The sequence below is a fragment of the Typopeltis vanoorti genome, chromosome 3, assembly GCF_054136105.1.
Source record: "Typopeltis vanoorti isolate ZY-2024b chromosome 3, IOZ_Tvanoo_1.0, whole genome shotgun sequence".
In the NCBI taxonomy this organism is placed as follows: Eukaryota; Metazoa; Arthropoda; class Arachnida; order Uropygi; family Thelyphonidae; genus Typopeltis; species Typopeltis vanoorti.
In genome coordinates this window covers 37,638,815-37,662,910 of record NC_143551.1, presented here as the reverse complement: position 1 = coordinate 37,662,910, position 24,096 = coordinate 37,638,815, and the positions used below count along the sequence as shown (strand labels likewise).

Here is a 24,096-nt window from a genome sequence, read left to right as displayed (position 1 = left end):
ATATTACTATATTATATATATTATATTATATTACTATATTATATATATTACTATATATTATTATATGAATAGCTGACAATATGTCTCAAAAATTACATATCAGAAATTGTTTCGTGATCAGTTTGCGTCTGAGATCAGCTACAATGAAATATTGGATATAGGTCCAATCAATTAATATATAAAATAAAAACAAGAAATGTGACATTTGATGGAATTTTTTTCAGTTTCTATATTTCCCATGTCAAAGATCTACGAATATGTATGGTCTATGCCGGTCCCATCCACCAGGACTGAATAGGTGATAAGCTGTGAATAATTCAAAAAATTACTGTAAGCGCGAAAACAGTTTGGATTAAATATATTTAATATATGCTTTAAGTTAGTTATAAGTTTAAATAAAAGTTCAAGCGTAACTTAAAATATACACATGCATATCGTTAGCATGATAGCATATGGCGGTTTGCTTAGTTTAACCAGTAAATTTCAAATGTTCTGTCTCCCGACCAGTTGCCGAAATGAATATAAAAGGAATTGAATGCCTATGCTAACGGTGATCGTAGATAGTAGGAGGGAAGTGCATATTGTGCATTTATAAACGCATAAATGGTAGCTGTTACTTATTACCGAATGTTAACTATTTGGAGGTGGAAATTTTGAAAATCTTAAATAATTTATACATTAAAAACATCTACTTGCATTTCTCATAAAACATGGATGGTGATGTTGGTAGCTTGAAAGTCGGATTAAATGTAAATATTCAGCGTACTGATGGTAAGTATGCTTTGGCTGAAAGTAATTATCGTTTGTCAAATTTAAATTCTAAATTATTTTATGAGTTTTTATATAATTTTTTTCTCCTCTGCCCAGAAACATTACTGGGCTAGTGGCTCGTAATGACCATTTGAAAATCATTTCTTGACAGGATTATAACGCTATATGTAGTATTGGATTTTTAAAGACGTGTAAGACTTACCATCGCTAACAAAAGATTTGCTATAAATTGGATACATGATTTAAACAATGCAACATCAGAAATCTTTAAATGATCACATACATACATTTCTTAGTTATAACTATTCACTATTAAGCTCATCTGTAATTTAATGATATTTTGCACGAGATGAAATGTCAAGTTCTAGTTCAGTCAGTGAGTTATTAATTAAGGATATCCTGATTATATTATTATCGTATAGGATATACACATGTAATATGTAACAGAATATGAAGGATTTCATGATTCTGAGCAAAATATAACATAATGGAATATTACTTTGTTGTATGATGTATTGTTTATATTACTTCTAAATTTAATATAATGGTAAATATTATACAATGGAGAAAAATTATAATTAAGAACTAAATAATGGTTTATTATTATTTTTTATTATATATGTATCTCGGAAAGATCTATAAACAAGCTAAAACAAATTTCATATATTAAATATAAAATTTTTGTTTTGTTTTCCTATAAAAATGGTTCAGTCATATTTAGGTAGTTGCCGACATCGTTTATAACATAAAATTTATAATATTAGGAACTGCTATATAATATAATACACACATGGCATGTGGGTAACTGATGCAGAAGAGATTTCTCAACTAATGAATGTCTGTTTTACTAAAAGCTCTCAAACTAGTTTCACCTGCTGCCTCTTCACTGGATGAATAAACTCAGACATAAGAGAAGTAGACACTAGAACAAGAATCCAGCAGTAGGGACTGATGGAATATCAGCACAGATGCTATGTTCTTTTGACCAGGCTATATAATTAAGTAGTAGGGGAGATGGTGAGATATGCATAGCATCCCTGGAGGTGTCATGTAATAATAATAATTTGTCTCAGAACAGGGCAGATTACACAGGAGTGAAAAGAATGTATGGTAATCCATTGCACTGGTGCAAAGACTGATATATCCAACCGTCGAACATCAGTATCTCTGGAGTGGTGGTGATGATTTTGGAAAAGTTCGTTAGTGATTGAATACTGAAATGTGTGGACAGAGAATTTATACTTTGCAAAGAACTTCCCATATTAAGGGAAGGTTGTGTTTGAGCAACTTTCTCATATTCTATAATATTACCATTGAGTTAGATAAGAGGAATGGACACTCATGATACTTTTGAATTTTGCTAAGGCTTTTGACAGAATACCGCAAGGAAGACTGATGCATACATTAGAGAATATGAGATTGGATTATAAAATGTTAGCATGGATAAGAAGATGGCTGACTGATAGATATCAAAAAGTGGCATGTGGGGGATCTGAGTCTGAAAGATTTAAGGTAATCAGTGGTGTACCACAAGGATCAGTGTTTTGTCCACTGTTATTCAATCTATACATTAATGATATTGGGAAGGATTTGACAAGCAACATACAGCTATTTGCTGATGATGCAAAGATAGGTAGGGTAATCAGGAATGCTGCTGACATGCAGTGCTTGCAGAATGATTTGAATAGGCTGGAATTGTGGGCATGGGAAAACGAATGTCAGTAAATGTAAAGTCATTCATTTTGGCGTGATTAGATATCCAATGTCGTATTAAAAAAGATAAGCGGATGGCTGACTGACAGATATCAAAAAGTGGCATATGGGGGATCTGAGTCTGCAAGATTTAAGGTACCAGTGATGTGCCATACGTATCAGACCTTGGTCCATTGTTATTTAATTTATACATTGAGTTTTTTGACAGAAGACATACACCATTTGCTGATGACACAAAGATAGCCAGGGAAATCTGGAATGCAGCTGATTTGCATTACTTGCGGAGTGATTTCAGTAAGCTGGAATTGTGTGCATGTGAAATTGCTGTCATTGCAATCTTAGTAAATGTAAAGTCATGCACTTTGGTTTAATGAGATATTCAATGTCATATTATATTGGTGGGATTATGCTAGAAGAAACGGAACAGGTTAGGGATCTTGGAGTTTTAATAGATAGGAAGTTGAAGTTCACAACTCGGAGGATAATTGAAATGCTGAAACAAACCTAGATTTGTAAAGAAGTCATTTTGCCTTTTTTTGTTGTTGTTGCTGTTATGTTCCATTGAGTCATTTTCGACTCCTGGTGATTCTATGAACATTTTCCATTCAGATCTGTCCCTGACCATATCTTTTAGTATTTCCAAGTGCATTCCAGTTGCTTCTTTAACTCCATCCACACATCTAATTCTTGGTCTTTCTCTTCTTCTTCCATCAACTTTAGCAAGCATCATTTGCTTGCATAATATGACAATTTTTGCTTGATGATCATAGCGTCGACAGAGCAATCTGGTTTTATTCTGTCTATCACTGATTTATCAGTTTGCTTTGCAGTCCATGGTATTCTTAGTAAGCATCTGCAAACCCATAATTCAAATGCATCTATCTTCTTTCTTTCAACTTTGACATCCCTACAGTACCACAGGGAATACAATTGCTTTTACGATTCTGATTTTTGTTGCAAGGCTAATATCTTTATCTTTAAAGATCTTGCTTAAATTTGTCATTGCTTTCTTTCCGAGTAATAATCTTCTTCTTTGCCTCTTTACAAGGCTTTGTAATCTCTCACTTGGACTATTGTGTATAGATCTGATTTCTGTGTTGATTCTGACATATGGAGAGCATAAAGGATAGTGTTAAAAATGATATCAGGATTGTAGAATACAGATTATGAAGACAGAGTGAGAATTTCTGTACTACTGATATTAGCAAACAGGAGAAAAAGATGGGTAACATGATTGTCAAGAACAGGTGTTGGCTGGCGCTTGTAATGTGTGCCCCCCCACCTTGATGAGCCCTGACTCCCTGTAAGTCATCATCCAATTCCTAATGTATAGCAGTGCTTCCCAAACTTCTGGATGTCAGGGGCCCCCTTATTTCACGGCCCCCCTCAAAAAAATCATAATATAGACATTATTATAATATTTATTGTATTTATATTCAATACAAAACATACACAGCGAATATTGCAAAAATCAAATGCAAATATTACATTTTTAGCATACATACACATTTAACTTGGCACATTATCTCATATTTTTATATTGATAGATAGATATATAGTTATTGTACATTTGCAGTACAATCACATGAAACGTAAAACGATTGATAATAAAGAAAGAATGTGATGGATGTGTTTCAATACTGCTACACAAAGTCAATATCAGGTGAAATATTTTAAACTGCAATTCTTAGATTTCTGCTTTGAAATGAAACATATGAATAAGCATATATTTACTAATATTCATTAAGTGCCGAAATATGCAGGAAGCAAAATTTGTGAACCCCCACCAGTGTGTGATTTTTTTCCCATTAAAATATAAAAAATAACAAAAAAATAAATAAATAATAAAAATTAAATACGTTTCTTTTAAGATAAAAAAATTGACTTAGTCTTAAAACATTTTCAATTTGTTTTCATTATTTCATGCCCCCCTCAACAAAACCTACAGCCCCCAAGTGGGCCTTGGCCTACAGTTTGGGAAGTGCTGGTGTACAGGATATGATAGTACTACATGAAAAACTTACATCACCACTAACTTCCTGTCTACAATTTTTCTCCAAATCAATCTGTTACCTGTCAAGACTCGAACATTATCAGATTTTTATATATCTGTCTTCTAAGGCACTTTTTACTGTATCAATCCACCTATATCTTGGTCTTCCTCTGAGTCTTTTTGCCACTCTGCTAACACATTTCTGGATGCTAATAATGTCATGTTCTTTTGTAATATCCTCGTTTTTAATATGATATTGGCATTGATTTTCCATCTGTTCATGCCTATAATCTTTCTCAGGATTGACATAACTGCAGTCTCTAGTCTTTGGTGAAGTGTTTTATTTCTAAATCAGCTCTCAGATCCATAAGTTAAAATTGGCTAGAACACTGTCTTGTATATAGCTAATTTAGTGTTTTGACAAATTTCTCTCTTATTCCATATAATTTATTCAGCTGATTTCCTACCATACCAGTTTTGTTGATTCTGTTATCTATTTCCATATCTGATTTACCATTTTCACTAAAAATCATGCCTAAGTAGCTGAAACGTTTTACTTGTTCTATAGCTTCTCCATTCACAATGCACTTGATATTTTCAATACTTCTACATATTTTCATTGTTTTGTTATTGCTGACCCTCATACCATATCTATTACAACAGTTATTCAATTTAGTCAAGGAATCTTGCAGACTTGTACTGGATTTATTTAGAAGTATAACATCATCTGCATAAAGTAAAGAGCTGAGATTGACATTTCAAATTTTGATATCAGGTATAATACCAATTTCGTTCATAATGTGATCCATATAAATAATGAATAACAGATGGGATAATGTACATCCTTGTCTGACACCAGAATTAACATTAAATCGTCTTCCTGTACTTCCTTCAATCTTGCCTGCTGACTTACAACTCAAATAAAGACTAAGTATTGCTTGATATAATGCCCCATTGACACCATACAACTGTAGTGTTTTGAATAGCTTTTCTCTTGGCACCCTGTCATATGCCATACCCACATCTACAAAACTTAAATACAGCTCTTTGTTATATTCCCATGATTTCTCAGCTATTTTGCGTAAAGTGAAAATCTGATGCTGACAACCTCTATTTGGCCTGAATCCAGTTTGTTTTTCACCAAGCTTCCCTTCCACAATCCTTCATTTTTCAGGTATACTTTAATAAATCTTACCAGGAACACTCAGTAGGGAAATACCTCTGTAATTCTCACATTCAGTTTTATTTCCTGTTTTATATATGGATACTATGAGAGCTCTGCTCCAATCATCTGGAATTCATCCCTCTGTCCAGGCCTTCTGAACTATGCAGTGCAGTGCAGCCACTGTAAGACTTTTATATCTCCATACTTGAGCATTTCTGGTCGAATATCATCTACTCCTGCTGCCTTTCCACATTTCAGGCTTTTGATGGCTTTTTCATCTTCAAGCAATGGATATGTATTCTTGATTGCATGTCTGTTGAGTGTCTTTTACCACTGTCCTGTCATCACTGCTTGTTTCATTTAGCAATTTTACTCCATACATCAAGGATATCTTTTTCTCCAGTTTGCATATCACCTTGATCATCTCTGATTCCTTTTAAAGGCCTGGTTGGCCGAGTGGTTAGCGTATCCACTCTCCAACAAAAAGGCTGCGCGTTCGAATCCTGCCGTGGGCTTGGATGTTTTTTCACTGTCTGTGAAAATACTAGTGGTGATGGTCGGCTGTAGATGTCGTTGGTGTAGATGAAGGTAATTGTGGAGTAGATACCCCCCCCCCTCAATGAGTCTTTGGACTCCCTGGAGGTGTTACGTAATAATAATAAAGCATTCTTTCCTCTATTACTGAGCTTTTTCAACAACCTCCAGAATATCTTGCCACCTTCTTCATATTTATTTTCTATGTTCTTACCACAGTCTTCCCATGGCTTTTGTTTAAATAGTTTGATACAGTGTTTAGCTTTCTTACATTTGTCTCTGTATTCTCTAAGAGCACAAGCTGACTTATTTGCCAAAAACTTTTGGTATGCTTGTTTCTTTTCCTTCACTACCTCTTTAACTTCCTGTGTCCACCATTGAGTTCTGATTTTTCTATCTTTCAGACAACCTCACCACATGCCTCTCTGGCTGAATCAATCGGTGTTTTCTTCAGGGCTTGCCACTGAATCTCCAAGGTTTGGTTCCTGTTCTCAAACTCTTTCATTTTTTCTTGAATAATGTTTGTGTATTTTAGTCTACAGTTCACATCTGAGAACTGTATAACTTTTATTCGATTTAAAACTTTCTTATGTGTTTTTCTTTTCAGTATGAAATTCAATTTTATCCTGCACAAGACTAAATGGTGATCACTTCCAATTTCAAGTCATCTACACTCTAACGTCTTGCACTAGTGAGAAAACCTCACTATCAACAATAACATAGTCAATGAGACTTTTCTTATTCCTTGCCTTTTCTCTCCATGTGAATTTCTGCACATTTTTATGTTGGAATATGGTGTTAGTAATAACCAGCCCATGTTCTGAGCAGAAATCCAACAGGTATTTGCCATTATTATTAGCTTTGCTCTTTTTTCCAATTTTCCCAAAATATTCTTGTATTTTAGAATGGATGCTAATGAATTTGGTGAGCGCATGCAGTGGGAATGAGTTCAAGAACAGGTGTTGCCTGGTGCTTGTAATGTGTGGTCCCCCCCTCTCTCCCTTGATGAGTCGCTTACTCCCTGGAAGTCTCACTGTAGAGTGACATAGAGAGTAAGAAGACTGCTATTCTAAATTTGTTGAAATTTCAGATCCATGGCATTCTTGTTTTATTTTTTAAATGTGTATGTAATATACAGGGTGTTCGGGATAAATTTGACATATTAATTATATTTTTCCGTAAGTTACATGTATTAACACACACTTCTCTTCATTTAAAAGTTTGGACCCTTCTTCATTCATATACAAGATGTCAGAAAGGATGGATAGCTGGAACCCACCTGAATCATGGAAGAGAATAACTTGTATCATGATGATTCGTGCCCGCCATCAAAATAAGGATATTACGACTGCTGCCCAATGCTCCCTGAATACAGTAAAAACAATCAGGCATGAACTAGAGACTTGCAATGGTGACTACGAGGATGTAGCAAGAAGAAAGATCCCTAGCAGACGATCTGATTGCGTTCGTACAGCAGAATTCCTCGCAAATCTGCAGGAACAGGTGTTGAAGAACCCTGGCATTGGAATTCGGGCTTTGTTCGTGGAGTTGCTAACTGTAGTCAAGCCCTGGATAACAAGGGTAGCCAATGGTAGGCCGTATGTATGGCAGCAGGATTCGGCCCCTTGCCACACCTCTGGGAAAAGTCAAAAATGGTTGTCTGAAAATTTCTACGACTTCACCAGTCCAAATGTTTGGCCTCCAAACTCCCCAGACCTTAACCCCATGGATTATTTTGTATGGGGCGCAGTTGAAAAAGACACCAATCGCACTTCCAGTAATACAAAAGCCCAGTTAATGGATAAAATTAAAACAGTTTTTGCGGCCCTTCCCAGGGAGACTGTAGCATCAGCTTGTTCGAGGTTCCGAAGCAGAATTGAAGCTGTGATCGATGCTAATGGTGGTTATTTTGAGTAAATCTTGTTGATAGTATTGTAATTAACTCTGCCTGTAATGTTTTTTTGTCAATTCATTAAATTTAATAGATACAAAGAAGATTTTCTTTTTCCTTACGAAACTGTCAAATTTATCCCGAACACCCTGTATATATTCAATGTGTGTGTGTGTGTATTGGCATCTTTCACATATATTATACCCAAGGTAAAAAACTTTCTACATCTATCTATAATCCTGAGATTTTTATTTAATAAGGTCAAAGCACCTTATGGTAACTTGTTTTGGTAAAATACTTATAAGCTCTATGTTACCTAACCTTGGTATTTCTAAGCCTGGCTCCCACTGATGAGACCTCAATAAAGGTCGAAACCGGTCTGGATAGTGGCCCCTTGCCTTTAATGCATAGCATCATACATCTCCTCAAGGAGATGGGCTTTACATTAAGGGTAAAATATCAAGAATGGTGATCAGAGCTTATTCCACCTTTCCGAGTTGCCTAGACTTGTACTACTTTACGGGTCACCTAGACTTGCAATACATTCAGGCGCCAACTTGACTTATTTGTCTGTTTGCTTACTTGGGAAATGGAGTACAACCAGGTTTAAAATAGCTTGGCATCTTTAACATATATTATACCCAAGGTAAAAATACTTTCTACATATATATCACTCATACACAAGGCATACCTGAAACATAAGAACTAGCAAATAAATGCTATGAGTGGGATGGGATAAAGAGCAAAGTAATATTTATCACTCTATATGTAGTATCTGTTTATTTGCATTTTCCTAAATGCATTACTTTCCAGATTTTCATTATTTAATATTGCTTTTCTTTTTGTATGCATGCATTAGTATTACACCCTCCATGGACTTGCAGACTCATCATGGTATATTCATTCAAGTAACAACATATTTATCATAATGAGTCGTAAATTTTAACACTCCCCGCATTACTATATATTCTGGTAATGTTCCATTCACCCAGACTTCATGTAAAAAATCTATTCCTCACACTCCTCTTCACCACACTCTTATATAACTTCCAGTGATGGCCCCCTGGTTCTTCTCCTCTCACCATCTACTTTTTTATAACCCTTTCTGTATTAATCTAATAAAATCCTCTCACTAACTTGAAATGTCCCTATCATATCACTTCTTTATCTCCTATCCACCAAAGTGCAATTCACATTCCTTCAACCCCTCTCCATAGCCAATATTCTAGAGTCATGATGTTTTCTTAGTTACTCATCTCTGAAATTCTCCAATGGTCCACATCACAGTGAAACCAGGTGACCAGATCTTAGCACAATAGTTAAAGTGTGGTCTGACCATTGCTTTATACAGTGGCACAACAATCTCCTTATCATCCCTACTTGTTAGTGTATTTCTTATTATAGTGGCACTATGATTTGCAATATGTCCTCAAAACTTCAGTCAACTGTCAACCATCACTCTCAAATCTCATTTACTTCCTTCAGCATAGCACTCTCAATATAGTACACTGCTTGGAAAGAAGTCAATAGACACCAACATAAGCTGCAGCTTGTCATGTAACAAGTCACGTGTTTGTAGCCAGTATAAATTGGAGTAATATGACGTTCCCAAATCACAACTGTCTCCAGGTAAAATGACTGTGAGAAGAGAACTGATGGAATTTGAAAGAAGTGTTGTGATAGGATGTTATGTTGCTGGCCAATCTGTTCAACAGATTGTTGGCAAATTGGTCAACAGTTTGCCATCCCAGGTCAACAATCAGTGATACCATACTGAGATGGAAATGCAGGGAGTCAACTGCTAGTGCTACCCCATTGTGGATGACCCACTATCTGTAGGTTGCTACAAAGGATAATTTGTAAAACTGCCATTTGCCTGCTGACATGTTGAATGCAGAGTTCTGTGCATCGACTTGAACACGTATCTGCACAAAAAATTTAGATCCGAGGCTCACAACATAGGTTTCTATGATAGGACTGCAATATGCAAGCTCCACATTACCTGAGCCAACATGCAGTGTTGTCCTCAGTAGTGCAAAGATCATGTATAGTGGGATGTGGAAGCTTGGAAAGCTGTATTGATGAGCAGCTAATCTCTCAACACCCTCTACCGAACAGATTGACAAGTGAATCTGGCAGATGCCCAGCAAACGTCTATTATTATTATTATTATTATTTCGGGCGACTCCAGGAGTCCTTAGACTCATCGAGGGAGGCCCTAAACATCATGTCCACACAACTATGCGATTACATTCTCACAGTATCTATCATACCTTGCCTTGAACTTGTTCACCGTCATAGCACCCACAACAGACTCTGGCAGCTTATTCCACTCATTTACCACTCTAAAACTAAAGAACCCAGCTCTAACACCCCTGCTAACCACACTCTTGCCCAGCTTCCATAGGTATCCCCTAGTTCTCCCACTACCAGTCCTGATCTCAAAAATATCCTCTGAATTAATCCTATAGAATCCCTTTAGCAATTTGAATGTCTCAATCATATCTCCCCTTTTCTGCCTATCAATTAGTTTCTGCAACCCACAAATCTTCAACCTGTTCTCATATGGTTCATTCCATAGACCTGTTATCATCTTAGTCACTCGCCTCTGGATCCTCTCCACCTCCTCCCCATCAAGAAGGAACCGAGGTGACCAAATCTGGGCACAGTAGTCGAGATGAGGTCTTATCAAGGCTCGGTACAGAGGTACAATAACTTGCTTGTCTCTGCTCGGCAAGGTATTTTTCAACAACCAAGTGAGTTGATGAGCTGATTTAGCTACTTTTGCAATGTGTCCCCTAAACTTCATCTCCCTATCCACCAACACTCCCAAGTCCCTGGCCTCATCAATCTCTTGGAGTACAGTTCCACCAATGTGGTATACTGCTGCTAATCTTTTCACCCCAAAATGCATAACCTTACATTTTGTCACATTAAATTGACATCCATTCTCCTTAGCCCAGAACTCCAATCTATCTAAGTCATCCTGCAAGACTTTGACATCTTCTGCATTCACTGTTGCCCTACCCAACTTTGCATCATCAGTGAACAAATGAATTGTTCCACTTAGATCCTTCCCTATATCGTTAATGAACAGATTAAACAGCAGTGGTCCAAGAACAGAACCCTGCAGCACACCACTAGTCACAGGCCGTCTTTTTGGACTCTACTCCTGAATAAACTACTCTTTGATATCTCTCCATCAACCAACCACCTATCCATCTCACCAACCCTATATCCATTCCCATATGTTGTAGTTTACGGATTAGCATTCCATGTGGTATCCTGTCAAACACCTTTGCCAGGTCCAGCAGTATCACTGTAAACCCATTTCCCTTATCCAGTTGAGCTGTCACCTTGTTATAAAACTTGAGCAAGTTACTGAAGCATGATCTACCCTTCACAAAGCCATGCTGTCCCCTGTATACAGTATCTCATTTTCATCAATCCATTCCTGTATTTTTCCCTTGACTACTTTCTCCAAGACCTTGACAACGACTCCTGATATGCTGATCGGTCGGTAATTTGCAACCGTAGTCTTGGATCCTGCTTTATGCAGTGAAACTATTTTCCCCTCTTTTCAGACCTGAGATTCAGATTAAACAACATGGTCAAGGGCACTGATAATTCCTTAGCCGCTTCACGCAAGACCCGTGCCGGTATACCATCCAATCCCACAGATGTGTTTACATTAAGGTTCTGTAATAGACTAGTCACCTCCACTTCATTCATCACTATTCCCCTATAAACTAATGGTTCCTTCATTTTTTCAATGTCACCACCTGGATGACATGCTTTTGCAAAGTGCACGCTCAGTAACTCCACTATATCGACTGATTCAGTGACCTCCTTACCATCGTCATTCCTTAAAATCATTTTGCCGCGTACAGTTTTTTCTTACTTGCAGCATATTGAAAGAACTGTTTGGGATTCTCTTTTGCTTGCATAGCTAGTTTCCTTTCATAATCCGCTTTTGCTTTTTTTTACCACACTCATTACCTTTCTGGCCTGCACTTTATACCGTTCGTGTGCCTGCAGGTCACCCCTTTCTTTAAATTCCCTCCACAGTTGTTTCTTTTTTTGCAGCTCAAGCTTAATGGTGTTATTCATCCATTTAACCCCTACTTGTTTTACTATTCGGACCCTAGGTATATAATCAGCCATAACCTCCTGTAAATGCTCCTTGACCACTTTCCATGCTTTATCAACGTCCAGCCCTTGCAGTTGTACATGCCATGGCACTGATCCAAGCAATCTCCTAAGCTTGTCATACTTGCCAGCACAGTAATTCCACATATACCCTGTCTTAATCGAAAATTCCACACCTTTAGCCACCTCCCAGGTCAAGACCTTATGATCACTCTCACCAGTAGGTGGCAACATGGTCATATTCATTACAATCAAATTCTCAGATGCTATTACGAGGTCAAGCACTCTCATACCCCTAGTATTTTCAATTACATGCTGTCTCAGATAGTTATCCCTTAATAATTGAATAAAATCCTTTTCCTCCTTCACATGTGTCCTCTCCTCCTCCCAATCAATGTTACCATAGTTGAAATCCCCCATAATAATTACCCTCCTTTCACTCCACTTCCACTTCCATCAATTTTCCTATGCATACTATCTCCACCATCTATTCCATCACCTGGTCTATAGCAGCACCCAACTGTATATTTTATTTTGCCAGTCTCAATCTCACACCAAATAGCCTCAAATGAGCTCCTTTCACTATCCTGCGATACAACTTCAATTCTCCTTGGCTGCAGTTCATCAGCTATCATCAATAATACCCCTCCCCCCATTTTATTCTCTCTGTCCCTCCTAAACACACTATAACCTACACATTCTATCCCACTAACTATATCATCTTCCGTCAGCCATGTTTCACTAATGCCAATAACCTGTGGCCAGGAAGAGCCAATCAAGGCCAAAAATTCTTCCTTCTTGTTCCTAATACTCCTGGCATTAGTATACATGAAATGCAGTGATCCCTTTGTCCCACTCCTATATTGATGCATTATTCTAAATGACCCATTCCCATTTTTTGTCCTTAGTGCTGGCTCGGGTACATTATATACATTCTTACACTCATCTGTCTCGCTGATGTCTGCATATCCATCCCCCCCCCTCCTTGGTAGTTCTAGTTTCCCTGGTTTTGCACATCCATTTTCACTTCATTCAACAACACTCTTTCCAGTCTCCGCACACCAAGTCCATTCAAATGCAGGCCATCCATCTTGTATAAGTCCTTCGCCCTTCAAACTCATTCCACACGTCCACGAATTCCACACCACACCGTCTGCATAACCTGCGCATAATGTCATTTGCGATTATGGCCCTCCTTCTAAACTCCTCTCTGTCATTATTAGAGTGCATAACTCCCACTATGAAATTCAGAGGTGGCAGTGTGATGGTATGGTCTTGTTTTTCCTGGTTTGACCTCGACCTTTGTTAGGAGCATTGAATTCTGAGAGATATCTGAACATTCTGGACAGTGCAATGATTCTAGTTTGTGACGTTTCTACAGAACTGATCATTGTTGCTTTCAGCAAAATAATCTGTGTCATAAGACTGTTGCTGTAATTGCATGGTTTGTGGACATGAATGTCACCACACTTGACTGGCCTCCACAGATCCCTGATCTCAACCCTTTTCAGCATCTGTGTGATGACCTGTAATGTTGTGTGAGGTGAAGTGACATCTCCCAACAGTCCATTACATGCCTCCAGGAATACTGGACCAAAATTACCATCGATTGCTATTGTACGCTTGTGTAAAGTGTACCTTTCGTATTGCTGCAGTAATGGCAGTGAAAGGAAGTCCTTCATCTTATTAAGGTGCATGCCGTGGCTGTTTGTTCCTCACACTATTGTCTGTTGACTTCTTTCCAAACAGTGTGTTTCTGTGCTTCAAAATGCAACACTTTGCACTTATTAATATTAAAACTACAAACTCACTCCTTTGTTGAAGTCAAAAGTCTATTCAGATCTTTCTGATGTGAATTAACATTCAGCAAACTAAAGCTCCCCAGTCCATGTGATATATCATTTAGAGCTAGTCACCAATCCATCTAACCAATATACTATATATTACCATCCTCTGTAGATTGTACACCAATTTATTATATGTTAATCGACGAAACTTGTGTGAAGTTCAAGTACACCACTGTATACGAATCTCCCTTATCCAGTGTAACCTCTATTCTCACAACCTCATTATTATCATAAAATGCAAGTAAATTACTAAAACAAGACCTACCCTCTTCATATCCATGCAAACCATCATAAATAATCCTATGTCTATCAACCCAATCTCTCTAGCACCTTGACCACACATGCAGTTATACAGATTGGTCTGTAATTGGAAACTTCTATCCTAGAACCATGTTTTTGGAGTGGTACTATTTTGCCTTGTTTCCACTGCAGTACTTTTCATTAAAAACAAGGTCAAGGGAATAGCTAACTATTGTGCACATTCCTTAAAAATATGTAGTGATATATTATCTATTCTCACAACTTTATTAACATCTAACCCAATGAATACCTGATATACAACTGAATCTTTCACTCCCAATTCTCCTGCTACTAGCCTCCCTTTGTTGCACAGCATCATTTACACCAGTATGATATATACTGATAAACTGCTTGCTCAGTAATTAATGGCAACTGTCACTCTGTTACCATGAATATCCACCAGTAGTCAACATGCCATAATTATTTTTCCTCTTGCCATATAGCAGAAGTATTTTGAATTAACTTTGTCCTGACCAGCCAGTCTTCTCTCATATTACACCTTTTTTCTTTCTTTACCATGCTTGTCACCTTCCTGGCCAAGCGACAAACAGCATATGCTAATGATGCAAAGATAAGTCGGGTTATCAGGAATGCAGCTGATATGCGGTACTTGCAGATGCAGTACTGTCATTGCTGGAGCACCATCAGTAGCAGCAGACAAAATATTACGAATAGGAATGTCTTTCTCTTGAAAAAACTTAGTCATGATGTTAAACATAGATTCTCGCTTTGTATCTGCTTCCAAGTTTTTAGCAAATAATAATTCTTGACAAACTTTTTCTTCTTTTATGAATCGTACGTATGATAAGAGTAGTGGTTCATTATTTGGGAGAGTTGATTCATCGAGTTGAATGGAAAATTGGCATGTCTTCAAATAATCGCACAATGATTTTTCAATGTCTTCAGCCATTTCATCGATTCTTCTTTGCACTGAATTATTGCTCAAAGGAATTTTCCTGATGATATCTGGCGCTGGCTTATGAAGAACAGTGTTTATTACTTCTTTTACTGCCGGCAAGATTAATTCCTCACCAATTGTGTGGTTTTCCTGCTTTTGCGATTAATAATGAAATATTATAAGAAGCTTGTAATCCGTCATTATCTTGTTTAGTGGATGATGTAAAAAGTTTTGATATAGTTAGACATTTAAAATATTTTTCTTCTAGTACTTGAAAATAGGACAAATCTTTATCCTTTTTGTCAGCATGCATTTTAGTCAAATGCTCTTGTAGCTTAAAAGGCTTCATTTGAAAACACTTTTTAGCAAATCAAGCACATGGGTAATAATTGGTTCGTAGGAGACTGAATAAAACCATATTTCAAATACTCAATACTGTACTGTCGACATTTCTTCTTATATTCAGACATAATGAAGTAATAAGATTTGCAAAAATATTCACAAAATAAAAGATTTAATTTACACTTTGTATGACTCCACTTATCTATCACACTTTTGACTGATGATTGATGACAAAGCACAGAAAAAAATAATGAAACTAATTCCTAAACCACTGGTATTTATAGATTTGAAATCTAGCCCGGATCGACTTGCATGCATTGACTTGTTTACGATACCATCGTACTCGTTCTTTGAACACGTCACTGCAAGCACCCATATTCCTGTCAAAATATGCTGAATTGAGTGAATTATTATTATTACCACCCCAAGACCTCATGGAGTCGAAGACTCATCTGGGAGGTCCTTTTATCTCTCTCACACACACACACACACACACACACAGCTCATCATACCGTGTTTTAAACACATTCAAACTCTTTGCAGACACCACGTTCTCAGGCTAAGCATTCCAATCATTCACAACTCTGCATGAAAAAAACCTGCCTCTCACTCCCTTACTCACACCCTCTTTATACAGTTTCCAGGGATGACCTCTGGTTCTCCTCTGATCTCTCACTGTTCTCTGTAAAACTTCTCCAACATTGATCCTATAACAACCCCTTACCAACTTGTAGGTCTCTATCATATCTCCCCCTCTTCCTCCTGTCCACCAGACTCTGCAAATTACATCTTCTCAATCTTTCCTCATACTCGACATTCCAGAGGTCAGAAACTACCTTAGTCAGTCTCCTTTGGACCCTTTCCAACATCTTCTTCATCTTCAACATCTTCATCCTTCTAAAAACCAGGTGACCAAATCTGGGCACAATAGTCCATGTGTGGCCTAATGAAGCCTTATATAACATAACAAGAATCTCCCTACTTCTCCACGTCAGTGTCCCCTCCGCATCATTCCCAGAAGCCTTTGTGTTGCCTACACAATTTTGGCGATGTGTCCCCTAAATTTTAGATCCTTATCCACTATCACCCCCAGATCTCTTATTTCCTCTACCTCCAACAGTATATTCTCACCAAGCATAAATTCTGCATCCCATCTTTGTTTTCTAAATTTTAAAACCTTACATTTTGCAACATTGAACTCACATCCCCATTTCCGTGCTCAATCACTCAATCTATTCAAGTCTTCCTGTAAGGCCACAACATCTTCACTAAACTTCATGGTTCATCCCAACTGTGCATCATCTGCAAACAACTGAATATCTCCATCCAAATCTTCACCTGTATCAATAATATACAAGTTAAACAGCAATGGACCTAAAACAGACCCCTGAGGCACTCCACTAGTGCCTTTTCTTTTCCTGGATATCGCTCCCCCATACACAACTTGTTGATACCTATCAGATAGCCAGTCTCCAATCCAATGCACCAATCTAATATCCAACCCCATCTGCTCTAGTTTGACTGTCAACCTATCATGAGATACTCTATCAAAAGCTTTTGCGAAATCCAGGTATATTACTGTGTATCCTTTTCCTCTGTCCAAGGAAGCAGTCACTTTATTGTAATAAGTAGATTACTAAAACATGACCTCCCTTTAGCAAATCCATGCTGTCCATCAAAGATAATACCATTATTATCAACCCAACTCTGGATCCTAGTTCTCACAAACTTCTCCAACAACTTAAACACAACACCTGACACACAGATAGGCCTATAGTTTGATGCTTGAATTCGATCACCTCCTTTATGAAGTGGCACAATCTTGTCCTCCTTCCACTCCTTAGGAACTTGACCGAGTGCAAGACTCATATTAAAAAAAATATGTCAAGACAGGTGTCAACTCCCTGGCACATTCTTTCAGGATACGTGGTGATATATTATCAAGTCCCACAGCCTTATTAACATCTAGTTTACTCAACTTCCCATACACCTCTTGCTCACCTACAGTCAGTCTCTCCTCCCCATCATCAGCTGCTCTCAATCCCTCCATGAGGTCACATTCACAAGATTGAAAGATCTTTATGAACTGCTCATTAAGTATCTCCACCACAAGTTCTGCATCGGCTGTCTTTATACCATTTTCTCCAATCAGTGTCATCCTTCCATAATTATTCTTTCTTTTGCTGGCTACATATCGAAAGATCTTCTTAGGATTCTTTTTCGCTTCAGCTGCTGTTCATACCTCTCTTTAGCTACCCTCACCAACCAAGTCACCCTCCTTGCTTAGTCTTTGTAGACCTCATGGAATTGGTTATTTCCACTTCTCTTATGCTGCCTCCACAATGCCCTTTTTTTTTTCTGTATCGCATGCTTAATTTCTTTATTCATCCATCTCACACCCACCTTATTTAACCTTCTCACCCTTGGAATACATTTAGACATTGCATCTACTAAACAGTTTTTGAAAATTCCCCAAGCTGCATTGATCTCTTTTCCAGCTAACTCCTCATTCCACGTATACCCTTTTCTCACAGAGGTCCTTGCACTGCTGGCAACCATCCAGGTAATCACCTCATGGTCACTCTCACCAATTGGTGGATGATTTGACACCTCATTTATAATTACATCCTCTGATGAGATGATCAAATCCAAGACCCTCAATCCTCGTGTGCCCTTCGTCTGAGGTAGTTATCCCTCAAAAATTCAAGAAACTCATTTTCTTTACTTCCAGTTGCTATCTCATCATTCCAGTCTATATTGCCATAATTAAAATCACCCATAATGATCACCCTTTTCTTATTTACTTGGCTAATTTGATTACATTTCATTATCACCACCATCCACATTACCTGGTCTATAACAACATCCCACCAAGTATTTGATTCCATTCACTTCTTTCTCTTACCATACTGCCTCAAAACTACTGGCACTGTTTCCCTCTTGCATCTCTACTTTATATGGACATAACTCTTTCTCTATCATCAATAGCACTCCCCCTCCCTTTTTACCCCTTCTGTCCTCATGAAACACATCATACCCTTCCATCTCTATTCCTGTCAGGATGTCATCCTCTTCCAACCATGTCTCACTTATTCCAACAATCTTTGGGTGAACAGACGCAATTAGTGCAACCATTTCATCTGCCTTGTTTCTTATACTTCTAGCATTTGTATACAAACACAACCGCTCATTTCTGGATCTACAGCTAGTTCCACTGATACCACTCACTCGATGTGATCTCTCCATGCTCGAATGGGGGCCATTTCCCTTTCTACTTCTTCATTTTAAAACCCTTTTCATTTCCAACTGTTTCCTCTTGATCCCTGGTCATCCCATTCCTTTCCTGCCTACACATGCTCACCTCCTTTTGGAGCATCCATCTTTCTCATGCTCTATACCCCTGTCCACCCAGAGCCTCCCCGTTTCCCTGCTCCTCTTGCACACCCATTCTCTCATTTTCTATACTCATACCACTTACTTTCTCATTCATAACCACCTCTTCAATCTCTCCTGTCTTACTCTCCCGCTCTTCCACATCACTTCCCTCTCAATCTGATTCATTCTCTCTATTCACTTCTCTACCTTCAAGCATCAGTCTCTCCAAGCGACTCACACCATAACCACTGAAATGCAGTCCGTCACTCCCATACAGATCACTTCGTCCCTCAAACTCATTCCACACATTAACAAACTGTACTCCCGTCTCCTCACACATTTCAGCCAGCATATCATTCATAATCCTTGCTCTCCGCCTCATTTCACCACAGTCATACCTAGATCATGCTAACTACCCTTCCTGTCACGCTATTCTCTTTTATCCTTCTAAGCAGCCACCCGATATCCATTCTGACACACTCTTTGTGTCAGAATGGATATCCTGCCTCATATCCAATGCCTCAATCACTCTACTCATTTTAGTATTACCTACGTAATAGTTGACCGACATACTACTAGTTAAGACTCGTCTTCTGCGTGGATAGACTAAAGCCTGTATGGCACAATAAATTTTTACAATAGCAAAAAATGAATAAATTTTTTAAGTATATAAAAAATAGAAGTTAAAAATATCCTGTATGACACGTTCAATTTTTTATTTTGCACGCAAGTGCATTTTGTTCGTCCGACCACGACATTTTCCGAATAATTATAATAATTAATAAATAAAATAATTACACAAGATATAAACAACAAATCTACAAAACATAACCACAGAAAACAGTATCATAAGTTTCGAATAATATTTGCTTTGTTTTTTCCCTCTAGTTAGCAATACAAGTTAGTACTAACTAGGCTAACTAAAATTTACGATTTTATTTCTTCCTTGCCATTGTTATTTTTACTCGTAATATTAAATTATATAAAATTGGGTTTATTTTTGTACAAATCAATTAGAAAAGTCCATGCTCGATTTTCTCATTGATATAGAAAATTGACATCTATTTCTATCTGACATGGTAAATTTTCAAATGATTAAATAATTGAAATAGAAAATTGATAAAAAAAATTGATCGTGTAAGATGGCATAAGATGAATTAAAATGTAATATTTAAATTTTAAATGATTATCTAATTGCAAAATCACGAAAATAATTAATTTTTAAATGTATATTATTAATGTCTTTTATAAAGAGCCACCGATCCCCTAGACTGCCTGAACGCCCCCAAATGCTTCTGATCCCACTATAGCCCCCCTAGAAGTCTTCAGCGCCCACTTGGGGGGCAGTACCACCCACTTTGGTAACCTATGCCCTAGACCTACCTGGTGTTTACCAGGTCCCTTGCAGCTGTAAGCTGTCCTACTTTGGCCAAACAGGCAGGACAGCGAATATCAGAATTTCAGAACACAAGGACTACATCCGGTTTCACCAGTACAGCCACTCTGGTCTTGCAGACCATGCTCTGGATACACACCACAGAATACGGTGGAAGAAAGCCACAGTAATACACCATAGTAAATTCAAATTTGAAAGGGTATTCATGGAATCAGCCTCATCCCTAAGGAACAGTCCAAAATTAAATATCAGGCGACACTCTATTAACATTTTAACAACACATTTATTTATCATAAAACAATTTACACTATTATTTCATCAAAGAAAAAAAATGCTTAGTTTAACTCTAAATAGCACAATTATGTTAAGATTCCCTTTCAATTTATGATAATCATGTCACATAAATATCCACTCCTTTCCAATATCAAGTTTCTATTCTAAGCAATTATACTATTAACAAACTGTTGCTCCTTATCTGTTATACACACACAAGAATATCATTACACATAAAAGTTCGATCTCTCTGATACTAAGATAATACTCTAGGCAAAGTGCAAGTGCACCATTAACAAACTGTTACACACATAATCTTCTATTACTTATTAAACATTTTACATCCAACCATTAACTTCGCTCAAATTCAGCAGTTTAATCTTAACAGTCCTCTAATAAAGTTCTATAATTCACAAAATTGAAGAAAAAAAATCGAACTCACTTTAGGGCTGCCACCCACTGCATATTTCCATTCCCTGGCTTCGGATTGGAGTCCTGACCTTTCCTCCTGTATCGGGTTTTCTCTCCCTTTTTACTCCGGTGATAGATTTACTGACAGCTTCTGCTGGGACGCTGTCCTCCCGTCACTCAGGCGAAGATTTTTGGCTTGAGGAGTACTTGCGTACGCGTTAAAGTAACGGAGCAGTTCTTTCCTGCTCGAAAATTCCTCTGTTCGGACAATAGCTCCTGGTGAAGGTTTGTAATCAGATCAATGCTTTGCCTGGCGCACTGGCTCCTGTCATCTTTCTTTGAGACCACTGGCATGACTTCTCCTGAAGTCGCATCCTCGATGGCTTTCATCTGACAAACAACACCAAATAAAAATTTATGTAAAGCTTTCTGGCATTATTAAGCTACATCAAATTTTTACAATATATCTTTTGTCCTATTGGCCTCTAATTCACACCAGACAGCCTTCAATAAACCATCTTCTCCCAGAGACCTAAAATCTTCTAATTTCTAATTGTTGTAGTTCTTCAGCTATTATTAGCAAAACCCCACATCCTGTCCTGTTTTCTCTATCCTCCCTTAAAATACAATACCTTTTTACATTCTGTGTCTGTAGGTATACCATTTTCTGTTAAGTTTCACTGATGCCTTAATTTTTTGCAAATTCGAACTGACCAATGTAAAAAACTCCCTTATTTCTGATACTTCTGATATTCGAGTACATGCATTTCGGTATCCTCTTGGATCCACACTTAATCTTATGTAATGTCATTACCAGCCCCTTCATATTTGAAACCTGAGAAATTGCATTCAGCATTGAACAATCATTTCTGTACATATACAGTTGACCCTTGAACAATGCAGGGGGGTTAGGGGTGCCATACTTCTACGTTGTCCAAAAATCAACATAAGACTTTTGACTCCCCAAACACTTAACTATTAATAGTCTACTGTTGACCAGAAGTCTTACCGATAACATAAACAGTCGATTAACACACATTTGATATTTATGTCAATTCTTACAATAAAGTAAGCTAGAGAAAAGAAAACTTTATTAAAGAAAATCATAAGGAAAAGATGATACATTTACAGTACTTAACTGTGTTATCGATACCTTAAGTTTGTCGTCTCTTTGCAAGATGAATTGTATGTCTGTTAGTACCTACATCAATATTGTCTTATATGATACAAAACACTGTAGATGTTTTTAGTATTACTAACACTAGACATCAAAAATGAATTTTAAAAGAGGTATACCTGAGTAGACATATCGATACAAAATTAATAACGAAAAACTCACATACAAAGATTATTTAATAGTATAATTTTCGCCTGTGTGTCGCAGGCATCTTCAGTACATTTTCAGTTCAAATTAAAGCAATAACTGACAATTACGACAAGCGCCACCTAAGTAGCTGGTGTAAGATAACTAAAAAGGTCAATAAATTTCCTAACAAAAAAAAAAAAAAAATGTATGTAATAAAAAGTTAGGAAAGATTAGCTGATTTATAAAGTACTATCTCCCATAAAGGAGATAGACGTAAGCCGTCGGATCTGTTTAAAGAAACGTGAAACTTTACTTAATTCTCCTAACTTAAACAGATCTGACTGCTTACGTCTATCCCTATAAAGGGGATAGACGTAAGCCGTCAGATCTGTTTAAGTTTATAAATCAGCTGATCTTTCCTAACTTTTTATTGTATACATTTTTTTTTTTTTTTTTAAAGAAATTTATTGACCTTTTTAGTTATCTTACACCAGCTACTTAGGTGGCGCTTTTTGGAATTGTCAGTTATTGTTTAATTTGAGCTGAAAATGTACTGAAGATGCCTGTGACACACAGGTGAAAATTATACTATTAAATAATCTTTGTATGCAAGTTTTCTGTTATTAATTTTGTATCGATCAAAAATGAAAAGATAACGTGAAAAGTAAATTATTCTTTTTTATTTACACGTATAACTATTCATGCACTGATAACTAAGAAGCAGCAAATATGATTGCTTCACAGTTGCCTAGCCTATACACTAATGAATGAATCATTATAAAATTATTTTATTCTAATTAAATTTAACTAATAATTAATAACAGTTAATTTTATGCAATGATGATTTAACATTGCATCTTTACGTTTGTTTACATTTCTCTCGACTGCGAATGCCGCCATGAACGGTCTATAAGTGTGTGTGTGTGTGTGTGTGTGTGTGTGTTAGTTTTTATAAATCTTAACTTTTTATAATAGATCTGTGTATATTTTATGGTAGTAAATGATAAAATAGACTAGTATCTACATATATTTATGTTAAGTATATCATGAATTCATTACATACTTAACTTTTTCTGAATTTTTTCGATATTTCTAGGCTATGCAGTTGATCTGCGAGTTTTTCAAATTGTCGTAAATCTCCAAAAAAATTTTCCGGCATATTTATTGAAAATAATTTGCATATAAGTGGATCCATGCATTTCAAACCCATGTTGTTCAAGAGTCAACTGTACACATTTATCCCAGGAGTGGCCAGATGCATGCTCAATTGCATCTATCTCTAATAGCTCTAATTTCCCTCCCTGGTTTTGGACTTCCAGGCTCTCACTAATAACACTTTCTCCAGATATCTAACTCCAAAATAATTCAAATGTAGTCCATGAGGTATAAATGTAGTCCATGAGTCCTTTCGTCCATCAGATTCACTCCATACATCTATAAACTGCCCACCATTCCTCCTGCATAATCTTCTCATTGACTCATTAGAAATCATGTCCCTTTTCAACTGTGTTCTATCATACTGAGGCAGCAGACTCACATTTTACCCTTTATTTTTGCTTCTTTCAACAACTCTTTCATATCCTCTCTCATTGCATGTTTCTTCTCTTCTAAATTAGTTGTTCCTGCTAAAACAATCAACTCTTTCTCTTTTCCTTTCTGCTTACTAACAGTTTTACTAACATCCTTGATCTTTGCACATGCGAAACATACTTTTGTCACTTTCTCATTAAGT

The 24,096-nt window shown here is 37.0% G+C and overlaps 1 protein-coding gene across 2 annotated transcripts in view; it reads left to right on the top strand.

The window, feature by feature from the left end:
* The first annotated feature begins 375 nt into the window (after positions 1-375).
* Klp10A (kinesin-like protein 10A) overlaps positions 376-24,096 on the top strand; it is a 469,762-nt gene continuing 446,041 nt past the window's right edge. For both annotated transcript variants that reach the window (XM_090390589.1, XM_090390588.1), the window contains exon 1: positions 376-771. In XM_090390589.1, the coding sequence (XP_090246715.1) occupies positions 711-771 (61 nt within the window). In that variant the 5' untranslated portion in view covers positions 376-710. The remainder of the gene's footprint in view (positions 772-24,096) is intronic.